The 11769-nt window shown below is 36.5% G+C and overlaps 1 protein-coding gene and 1 long non-coding RNA gene across 2 annotated transcripts; one reads left to right on the top strand and one right to left on the bottom strand.

Annotated features, from left to right (window-relative positions):
• LOC108664899 (bis(5'-nucleosyl)-tetraphosphatase [asymmetrical]-like) lies at nucleotides 1-3460 on the top strand. The gene is made up of 3 exons (XM_018151597.2): nucleotides 1-1773; nucleotides 2173-2291; nucleotides 2942-3460. Exons 1-3 carry the CDS (start codon nucleotides 1665-1667, stop codon nucleotides 3140-3142), a joined length of 429 nt encoding a protein of 142 aa, XP_018007086.1. The 5' UTR covers nucleotides 1-1664; the 3' UTR covers nucleotides 3143-3460.
• A 973-nt stretch (nucleotides 3461-4433) lies between these two features.
• LOC108664900 lies at nucleotides 4434-8173 on the bottom strand. Its single transcript, XR_001930404.2, has 2 exons — nucleotides 7877-8173; nucleotides 4434-7669 (listed from the first exon to the last, which is right to left on the bottom strand). It is a non-coding gene; the product is annotated as an uncharacterized LOC108664900 (long non-coding RNA).
• Between the last annotated feature and the right edge of the window lie 3596 nt (nucleotides 8174-11769).

Here is an 11769-nt window from a genome sequence, read left to right as displayed (position 1 = left end):
ATAAATATGTGCTACTTCGATAGGGAATTCATCGTACAATCGAGGAACTTGCTTGATGCGGTATACGATTTCTGCTGGAATGTTATTCAGAGCTTAATGCTTGGCGTTCAAGACTCCATGTTTCTATGTTTAGTAACTTGTTTGGAGCTCACATTATTATATACGTAAATTTGGTGGATGGATGACTTGATTTGAGAGCATGCGATGTGGCATGTTGCATGAAAACCGCGATCTTTACTCACGGAAGTGCTAAAACGCCTGGCCAGGTGAAAAGTTTCCTGTTTTCATGACGCACAAAAAACTTCAGTATTAAACTACACTCAGAGAGATGAGTTTCTTTGTACGAATAGCAAAGCACTTTTTGCTTTGTGTTAGTCATCCTGACCAAGTGTGGCCCGGCAAGAGGGCGTATCTGTGCTACGTCCGCTCTCTACTCCTGTTGGGGGTAAGAATGTGCATCACTATTAGTACAAAAGAACTCGTTTATTTTTTTGAGTTGAAGATATTCAATTCCAAGATGGCGGCTTATGGAACATTGGTTCAACGCCCAGTACATGTGATCATTATTAATCAAGGGGCTCTAGGTCCTTTATAAATAACTCTTAAATTTAATTTGATCTTCTTGCTGGGAAACGTTTGCTTATTTGTTTCATAAATAGTTCATGTTCCCTAAATATTGATCAAGAAATGGGTGAGTTTCTCTGGCCAAGAGTGGTGGCGCTAAGGGACTAACACTTTCCCTGGTACCGGAGAAGTGCGACAATATTTATTTGGTCGTATTTGCCATGTAAGAGACTTCTTAGAAACCAGAGAGAGATTGAAAAAAAAATTAATTAATTAATCTCTAAGTAAGAGATTATTTAGAAACCAGTTTGTTCCGAATTTCCCGGTATACTCCAAGATTTCATTCAATAGCTTATCTATGTTAATGCTGGTTTCCATGACTTACTGGATTGACTGTGGGTTTTAGTAAGGAAGGTCTACAAAATCTTTCAGGTTTGGCATCCAATGCACGCGTCTTAACATGTCGATGATTATTTTTCGATATTAATCGTCTCGACTCGTTTGTCATTGCAGGAAATTTTACTCTCGAAATTAGTTTGTGGTCATGCACTGTTTTTATATTAGTTAAGAAGATTTTTGCGTAAATGAAGAAACTTTAATTGGCATCGGGTTTCTCACGTGCGACCGAAGTAGCAATTAATTATTTCCTTAGAATCAAGTGCATGTTACCGACAAATCAACTGCATTTTAATGACGGATTTTCGTACCGGTATTATTGTGTTTGGTCGATCGCTCGTATTGAACATTCAACTTGGCAACAACTGAAAACATGGCAATGATGTCCGTGGGAAAGTTTGTGCGAACATTTTCACGGACCTAGAGTTTGTTGCGACAATCAGCGAAGTCTTAGTACTCCGAGTAGTGAGTGAGTTTGGGAATGATACCCAAGTTTAGTTTTGTGATTGCAGGCATGAAAAATATAGTAATGACCATAAGGCCTCACATGACAATTAACTAAGAAATGTTTTCATAACTTTTTCGGTCTCACTGTTATGTTTAGGATATGCCAAGCCTCAGTCCCAGAGCTTTTAAATGAAAAATTGTCAGCCTCTTGACAGCAGTAGTGACATGAGTAACGTTTCCGTCAGTTGTGAACAAAGATGTCGGTTCGCGCTGCAGGTTTCATCATTTACCGTAAAGTTTTCGGTTGTGTAGAGTATCTCTTCATGCAAGCGTCTTATGCAGGCAAACACTGGACCCCGCCGAAAGGTAAGACTTGGAATACAACTTGTGTGGAACACAACTTGGAATATAAATTTTAATATGGATATTTTTTTAATTTTTCGTCTGCTTACTTTGGTGTTTTGTCGTCTGGATTAAGACGAATTGAAACGTATTTTTCGGACGTTAACAAAAAAATTTCTGGCCCCTTTCGGTTATTGAGATTAACTCCTTGGAAAATCTTCGCTCCAAGTTACAAGTAATTTTACAATTCGCGAATTTTCATGGGGGTGTGTTTCATTTAGTTCAATTCACGATGTGTGATCTGATCTCAATTTATTACCATCGAGTGATTGAGTAAGCTGCTTCGACTTTTTTGGTGCTAGCTGTACAATACGTGCTAGCTTATTGACATCATTTGACGTTTATTCGAACCCTTCGTCTTAGGTCACGTTGATGCAGGCGAGGACGACTTGCAGACCGCCATCAGAGAGACTCAGGAGGAAGCAGGTCTCGAGAACGAGACGCACTACATCATCGACATGAACTTCCGCAGGGAATTACAGGTTGGGCTTTCTTTAATCAGGAAACGTTGATTCATATTAAACTGAGGCAGCCATTGACTGTATCACTGTTGTTCAAAGTACATTTAAAAGCAACTAAACTTCGCTCGTTCTCGAGACAGAAATGCTTCGAATTAGTACGCTTGGTACCAGTGAGAATAATGGAATAAGATGGGCCTTTGAGTTTTATAATTCATAAACTCTAGTGTCGGGAGACATAACATAATAACATAATACAGACATAAATGTTTCTTCCCTGTAGGTTATCAGTATCAGTATTTGTATCACGCGAAATATTAACTCACAGTAATGCGAACAGACCTGTTTTTGGAGCGTCCACGATAGAAATACTAACATTGCGATGGGGTTTATCAAGTAGTCCTAAGTACTATTAAATGGTTTTAACGCATGAAATTAATGATTAATGTGCATGATTGATGTTGGAATGTCATTCAATGACTGAAAACAAGCCAGTTCTTTGGATATATCCCTGCCTTTGCTATGATGAGAGGACTGGCCTGCAGGATAGTCTTCTCAAAACTGCTTTCGAGGTCGAGAGACTTTTTTTATATCATTACTATTATTAATTATTACCTGTCCATTACCCCCATACATCCACTGTACTCAGTTCATGTACTCATGACATCACACAGTACATGGTCAAGGACCGCCCCAAGACCGTCATGTACTGGCTGGCCGAGTTACGGGCTGGACTCGATGACCCCGTACGTCTGTCTGAGGAGCACGTCGCACACCGCTGGTTGCCGCTACAGGAGGCCGTGGCGCTGCAGGGCTTTCAGGAGATGACCAGGCTACTGCAGGAATGTGAGCGCTACATCCAGGATAAGGAGTAATCCTTAAGAGTGTTGAGATAAGAAACAATCCTTACGAGTGTTGAGATAAGAAACAATCCTTATGAGTGTTAGGATAAGAAACAATCCTTATGAGTGTTGAGATAAGAAACTATCCTTACGAGTGTTGGGATAAGAAAAAAATCCTATGACTAAGAGTGATGAACACTTGTGTACTTGTGTTCAGTCGAGGACTTGAGCTTTAATGCGATAAATGAAACTGTAGTCCAAACAGTCCCAGATTATCATCTATCAGAGTAAGCGGCATAAAGATGAAAGTAACAAAGTGCAAAATAATTTCGAATAAGCGGCGGTGAGGTTTGAAAATTATCTAATCGTATATATTCGTTGTAAAACAAGTTTCTAACTTCAAGACCGTCATGTACTATTACCTGTCCATTACCTCATACATCCCCTGTACTCAGCTCATGTACTATTATTACCTGTCCATTACCCCATACATCCACTGTACTCGGCTCATGTACTCATGACATCACACAGTACATGGTCAAGGGCCGCCCCAAGACTGTCATGTACTATTACCTGTCCATTACCCCATACATATACTGTGCTCAGCTCATGTACTCATGTCATCACACAGTACATGGTCAAGGGCCGCCCCAAGACTGTCGTGTACTGGCTGGCCGAGTTACGGGCTGGACTCGATGACCCCGTACGTCTGTCTGAGGAGCACGTCGCACACCGCTGGCTGCCGCTACAGGAGGCCGTGGCGCTGCAGGGCTTTCAGGAGATGACCAGGCTACTGCAGGAATGTGAGCGCTACATTCAGGATAAGGAGTAATCCTTACGAGTGTTGGGATAAGAAACAATCCTTATGAGTGTTGAGATAAGAAAAATATCCTATGACTAAGAGTGATGAACACTTGTGTTTAGTCGAGGACTTGAGCTTTAAAGCGATAAATGAAACTGTAGTCCTAACACTCCCAGATTATCATCTATCAGAGTCAACTGCATGAAGAGGAACGTAACAATCTGCAAAATAATTTCGAATAAGTGTCAGTGATTTTTGAAAATGATCTAATCGTATATATTCGTTGTAAAACAAGTTTCTAACTACTCACGTGTCTGTATTATGATCAAAATTATACGTTACTATCATTGATGCTCAGCATTAATCAATGTCCAAGTTTTTTTTTCAAGTAATTAATACACATTCATCTGCAGCTCATTTTTCCCTTGTTACGCCATTATTTCGGGCTACAATTATGAAATACAATCTGAATGGAACAATTTGCATTTTCCATTTCCCACTATGGTGCAATTAAACATAGGCTGTATTCAACTTGATTATTGGTAAATACTTTTCCTTCTAGTTGTACAGCAGATATTCAGCAATGAAAATAAGGTCTGGATTTTTACAGTAAATAAATGAATGAGTAGCAAAATGAACATGAAAAGAACGATCTTTAAACTGCGAAAAATATCAGCAGAAAATAAAATTACCAAAGATAGACAACAAAAATAACTACCGTCTCTAATTTCTACTATGTCTGATTTTTTAACAAACCTTTCGGAATTTCTATGGTAATAAATCTATGAGAAAGGTTTAAGGTATAGCACTCGAATGTTTATGAATGCAAGAGACTATGGGGAAATGAACTATGATGTGAATAGCTACTCAATTCCCATAATGAAAAAATGTCTGATCCGAGTTACGCGATGCACTACCTACTCTTTACTGCTTTATTGTTGTCCCAATACTTCTGAAATTCCGCGAGGAGCAAATCAGGGTAAATAGTCATCAATATTAATCCAGTATCACAGCACACATTAGAAACATACATGAAGTGGAAAGCATGACTGAAATATTCGACTCTCCGTTACAAATATGTCGCATAGTTTCCAACTTGACACTAAAGTAATGATATACGGTATATACTCTGGTAACATAAATAAAAGGCACTACTAAGACACCAAATTAAGTCATTTTGACACTAATTGCAATATTTTTAATCAAATAAAATTTAACGACAGGGTTGATCTTTAGCAAATTAAGGCTGCAGAGGGACTTGACGATGCTGTGTTATTCAGCATTTTCGTTAATGACATGATAACAATGTTCATGACATAACAATCTGTTGCTTCTGTGGAGACAATGCTGCTCGTTCAACGAAGATTTCGAATTAAGTGAGCACCAGACTTCATCTAACATGTTTGAATTAAAGCTTTTTTCCCGTTATAAGAAACTTCATAATTTAGAATCGTGAACAACTCCACCATAGATTTTATTTCCTTACGCCATTATTAAAGTATGATTTCTTAATATCGCCCTGGGACATTTTCATATTGTTGTACATTTATTTTTAAACATCAATTGATCACCATTGTTCATGTTTCTACCAATTAACAAAATTCTACACAATAAAAATTACAAATTTTACAATCACTGAAGAACAAAATAAAATAGAAGAACTTTGAGGGCACAAATAGAAGTTTTTGGGCTTTACAGGTAATACAATACCAGAGGACAAGTATGAATTTAGCAAATCTTGACTGAATTGTGTGAAAAAACTTTATCGTTGAGATAAGCTAATGGTAATGGTAAATTCCTTTTGAAGGAGCCAGTGTACTTCTTCCTTTATGCGCAGTTTGCTCATTTAATTTACTAAACAATTAGTCAATTACATGCAATGTAGTAGGTAATTAACTGGCAGGCTTAGTCTAGTCTCCTACAAGACCTGGTGAGCCCAAACATGAGAGCTATCACAGTACTGATATATATAATACAACACAATCTACTCAGATCATTCAGTTTTTACCAAAGTCGCTGCATATAAAAACATTAGACAAGCCAGCATCACAGCTACCTGCATCAATAAACATATTCGTAGAAGCACAGCAATGGGAGTATGAATATTAGTGCACATACTTTATACATCAAGAAAATTGTTAATTCAAAGGCTACAAGATAGGTACAATTTAATGTCAAGAATATTTAACAATGTATAAAAACATCCATTGAATATGTACAAACAAGTTGGAAATGTGAGGAAGACCAGTGAATTAGGATGCTCCAATAATTCATTTCCAATTAGAATAGTTGCATCTAGGCTATAAGTATGATACACAATCATATAAAATATAACAATTGGGCAGTTTTTGTTTAAATTTGATAAAAAAAACTTGAATTCTGCTTGTTACACCCTGACACAAAATCTTAACGCGAATCTAAGTTATAGAATTTGAGTGATACATTATAAAAATTCTATTTAACGGTATCTATTGTTCTGCAGAACAATTGCTTATTATGCACTAAATGAGATAAAATGCAGTGCTCCAAGATTAGCCATTAGATGAAGTCAATATATTTGTTTTTGGATAAACCACCCCATGGAGAATCAATAAGTTTCACTAACTCATGCTGATTTGAAGACATTCTGCCAGAAATACTTGCTGTAATTAATTAATTAATTGCTAATTAATTGCTAAATTTAAGTTGTAGTTTACAATGAAAAAAATTTAAATATTCACTTATCATTTCAAGTTTTGAGGACCTTTTGATAGAAAAAAAAGAAATTTTATCAGGTTACAGGAAATATTTCCGTCAAAACCATTAATATAAATTTCAATTACCAAGCACAATGGAGCAAATTAAAGAGCAGGTGACCCTGGCATAACTTGAAGACAGATTAAGTAGCCTCAAATTCCATTTAATATCATTTGCAGGAAAATAACCAAGAAGAGCATTGCAGACATACGTACATACATATTAACTGCCAATTTTTTAGTGGGATCTAAAATACCCATTTCACATCTTACAATTCCAAGTTTCAGATCTTTGTGACATCTTAATATTAAACATAAACACGATGGATACATACTTGTTCATTATACATAGTATATGATTATTCCCCAGAGAAGATTTTTCCCCATATCCACATAGATAATATATACATGCCAGCTACAATCACCATGCTTGATGATGAAAAAGTGAGATAACTACAAAAATTAACAAAAGGATAAAGGTATGAAAATGTGAAGACTGGCTTCAAACATGCTAATAACCTGATATTCTAAAATATGTTGTATAAATTTAATAATCTTCTCAATTAGAATGCCAGAATTTAAGGAGCAAACACTATTCAAGAAGACCATCATTACAAGACACACATGAGCCAGTCATCTAACAGAATTTTCCTCGACAGAATTAGTTTCCCTTGCATCCCTTAATTGCTTTGGTTTTCTGATTGATTGATCTCTCTGTAGTATTTGTTCAGGATGATAAACAAAGTTCTCATCCAATTTTAATTTTCCCCCTGTTTGATCAGAGTGGTGTGGGATATTTGCTTTACTATGATTTCTAATACTAAATGAAGCATGATGACTATCTGTGATGTCTTTGGTTTCCCTTCTTATTCCATGTGAGTAAGAAGCAAGCAGTTTTTGAGCTCGCTTACGCTTAGAAAAATCTGCCATTTTTGAGACAACCTCCTGCAGGAGAGAGATGCTTTCCTTCACAACTTTTGAATCAGCTTTATATTGATGTAGCAAGTGTGACAGCTCCTCCAACTGAAATATAAATAAATAAAGTACGGTAATAGAATTTCAATCAGCTACATGTTTCATAATTTGATTTTCAAAAAATTTATTGCACTGCAATCAATGTAATTTGTTCTCTGTTGATAAAAATAAATATTAACTTTCTTCAATAATTTCTTGAACTACTCTAGACAAGTCAACAAAATCTCAATGAGTGAATTAACAATTTTACATTACCTCTCGTTCATATTCATGGAGTCGTTGAAGTTTTTGAATACTGTTGAGACGGGAATAGAGTTCTGAAGTAAAATATGCTACGTATAAAAAAAGGGCAAGGAGTGATAGCACTGAGGCAACATTCCGACCAGCCATGCGCAGCTGCACCATGCTGGTCTGTAGTGGGGCCTTGAATGCCTCAATTAGGAATTTTTATGGAGAAAAGCTCTGTAACAAAGCCATTTAATGTCCTGCAATAAATAAGACAATTTAAGAAAGAAAGATAGGTATATTTTTTCATTTACAAAAGTTTACTTGTGAATCATGAGAACTAATTACACACTCATGGTTTATAAGTAATTATGCGATTAGTTTTTATTTTACTGTCTTTCAATGGTTATTATAAAGGATGACATCTCAAAACTTGAAAAAAATTCAATTTTCAAATCAATCAAATAAATGTATAGCATCATCACAGTAGATTTCATTTGATTTAAATGCTTTCATCTGTCAACCTGCCTCTAGACTACGGTGATGAAAGTAAAATTAATCCTAAACAAATTAAATAATTTATTTTCTAATGAGTTATTTTAAGAAGCAAACTAATGAGAACTCCAATCATTTGTAATTGAGCTGACAGACTCATTTCATCATCATCAAGACATGTTTTGTGCAAAATGAACAATTGAACATCTATGGAGAAAATGTTGAATTATATGGAATATGGATGCCAGCATATATGAAATATTGAGCAGTGAGCATTCGATTAGCAAGAAACCGCCCCAGAAATTGAAGCAGAAATGCATCATAAATTAATGACTCTTATGCTGCTTCAGGATTTGAGATATTAATGAAAAATACCTTAGCTTTTACATGACCAAATTTGAATGAAGGGAACGAAGTGTCAGAACAAAACAATTGGTCAAGGAGAAACAAGGGAGAAGTTGAGGAACCCCGTTTTCTCAGCTGCAAAATTTGGCTGTAGAAGCAGTTGTCAGTCAAATCAATGTGTTGAGTCCTCAAAGTTGACCTCAAAACCTCCCCTTACAAGATGAAAACAACACACGAACTAACAGACCATCATGAACAAGTGAGCCTCAAAAGATGCCAGCACATTCTGGAAAAAAAACATCAAAATGACAGAGTTTGCTGGCAGGATGGATCTGTGGCGACCAGAACAGTTACGCTACATCAAAATTTCATGTCCGCAATGGTTTGGGTCATGGTAACAGCCACTGGGGGGTCTCCACTCATTGCTGTCTCCTCAGGAGTGAAACTGAACAGTCATCAATACATTTCAGACATTTTGGGAGCTGAGTTGTTGCCTTGGGGCCATAAACATGTCAATGGCTCAACACCAGAGTTTTCAACAAGACTCTGCCCATTACAGTGTTTAAACATGACCCAAAACATTCAAGGCATTCATTTACAAAAAATGAATTCCCCTCAAAAAGCCCTGATTTGAATCCTCTAGACTTTTCTGTGTGGACTATTTTAGAAAGTATGGTCTGCAGAACAGCTCATGATTCTTTGACTAGTTTGATGTCTAAATTGAAATGCAAATGGGACTTGATCCCTCAAAAAATTCTGTGAATGCTTGTGCTTTCCAGCATTGGTTAGAGGCCAGCATTAAAAACAAGGGTGGTATAATAAAAATAAAAAAGGTTTGAGAATTGTTTAGGTAGGCCTAGTTTTTGGCTATTAGCTCATAGAGTAAAATATTAATCCACCTGTTTGTTTTTTCAAGAAATAAGAATAATCTGCATTGCCATAAATATCGTGGACTCTGTATATCAGCTATATATAATAAAAGTAAAAGCATCCATTCTCAATAGTACATTAATGACATTTCTGCAATGGCAATTCTGCTTGGCTCGTAGATTGGACAATAGATGTCTAACATCTTGCAATTAAAAAAAAATAAAAATTTTCAAACTTCAAATGTTTTTTAAAATATTAGTAAAATAAAATCTTCAAAAATTCAAATAAGTGGCAGAAACAAATAGATTGACAGAGCCACTGAGGACTCAGGCACTCAGCCAGTCCAGACCAACCAGAAAGACCAAAATTCATCTGTGAGGTAACTGAGGTTGGTCCAACCTCAGTTACCTCACAGATGAATTTTCCCTACAACTTCCTGTACTCTTAGCTACCAGCAAATAGCAATCCAACAAAGTGGAGTTAGGTATAACTATAAGTGGTAAATAAGAACATTTTTTGTTGCCCTTTTGCAAGTTCATTATTGAGTCCTATAAAAGTAGAGTAGTAGACTACTACTATCTTTGATACCAGCATTATTGTACCTAAGAATTTAGTAAGAAATTTATTTCAAATATTGAGATGAGGAAGCAAAAAATGAACTCATTCTAAATATCTAAAAATTTCTTGTTTGCCAAATTGCCACTATGATTAGTCTATGAGGACTATGCCTATGCATACTACCAGTACCAGGCTGGTAGTACCAGCCTAACCCTAGCCTGTTAGCCTATTACCTAGCTTAGGCTAGCTACACACACACTCTAGCTGTCTAGCAGTCTAGCAAGTTGGCAACTATTCCTAGCCTAGTACGGTAGTACCTACTCCAGTCTCCAGTGTCCAGTCAGAATCAGTCCGCTGTCAACTTCTAGTTTTCATTACATAATATATCATAAAATACTGGCACAATGATGAAGAGAACTCTTAGATTCACTTTTCCTAGGTATAGCTTATTTACAAATACAAAAATATTTCTAGGCTATTTGGTCAGGGCACTCGGAAGTCGGGCCTCAGGCTCAGGGGCATCTTCTTCTTCTTCTTTGCATGGTGTCCACTTGAAGTGGACTTAAACGTTAAAGCCACAGGTCTGCCAGATCCGGACCTGAGAGCTTATACTTATAGGCTACCGTAGTTTGTGGTTTCCAGCTTCTTTGTAGCTATATGAAATTAATTGCTGCTGTCTTATGACTGAGTTATGAGGTTGGCTGACATAAGCTCAGTACAGGATTGGGTACAACCATAGGCCTACAAGTTTAGAGGGGCTTTGAAATTAAAGCTAATATAAGGGTAAATTTGTAATATCAAAATAAATTTTTATATTACAAAATCATGAAAATGAAAATTATTTTAGGATGAAAACTACGGTTGAAAATTAATATGGGGAATTATATACCATATGATCCAGGGTCTGGCCAACCGCCAACAGTCCAACACCACCCACCAGACCGTGCATCAGGCCCTTAACCCTTTTGATGTGAGATACCTAGGACAGTAGGTAACACTTATGGTACTTAGCAAAATCAAGGTGAAGCAGCAATTTCAGCAAGAATCTTGCTACCGAAAAAAACAAAAATCAGGAATCAAGATTGCAGCAGGAGCAGGGCTCAGCTGTCAAAAATGTAACCATGGTAAAACTACTGCAAGTCTTTATCAATCATAACAGTTCAGACTTCAGAGTAGTCCAAAATGGAAGTTTGGAACTGACGAACAGTCAACAGACTGAGCACAAAAGTGCGCGTTCGATCCCAGAACGGTGCTGTGCAACAGTTTCTGCTTTCTGGATCTGGTCAAAATTGGAGAGGATGCCGGGCGGTTAAGCAAAGCAAAATTGGAACATTGAGTTGCGTGTTTGAGACCAAAATAATCTGTGAATGTCCAGCACTCCTGCTATGTTAGGAAATGCCGAAAGACGTATGGTCTAATAAACACTGAAACCGCTATTATTATTATTATTATTATCATTATTATTATACTTTATACTTACTCCAAGTGGCAAGTTTATACCTACTTTATGACCACTGATCACAAAATAAATGTTAAAAACATAAATTACTATGCATTTTTTGCAACGACTTCAATTGATATTTTGTGCATATGTAATCATGGAAAACTAATTAGTACTAACTTATTTATCGATTATTAGTATAGTATAGTGATTG

The sequence above is a fragment of the Hyalella azteca genome, unplaced genomic scaffold, assembly GCF_000764305.2.
Source record: "Hyalella azteca isolate HAZT.00-mixed unplaced genomic scaffold, Hazt_2.0.2 contig17509, whole genome shotgun sequence".
Lineage (NCBI taxonomy): Eukaryota > Metazoa > Arthropoda > Malacostraca > Amphipoda > Hyalellidae > Hyalella > Hyalella azteca.
Note: the sequence above shows the minus strand (reverse complement) of the source record. Positions and strands in the feature narration are given on the sequence as shown.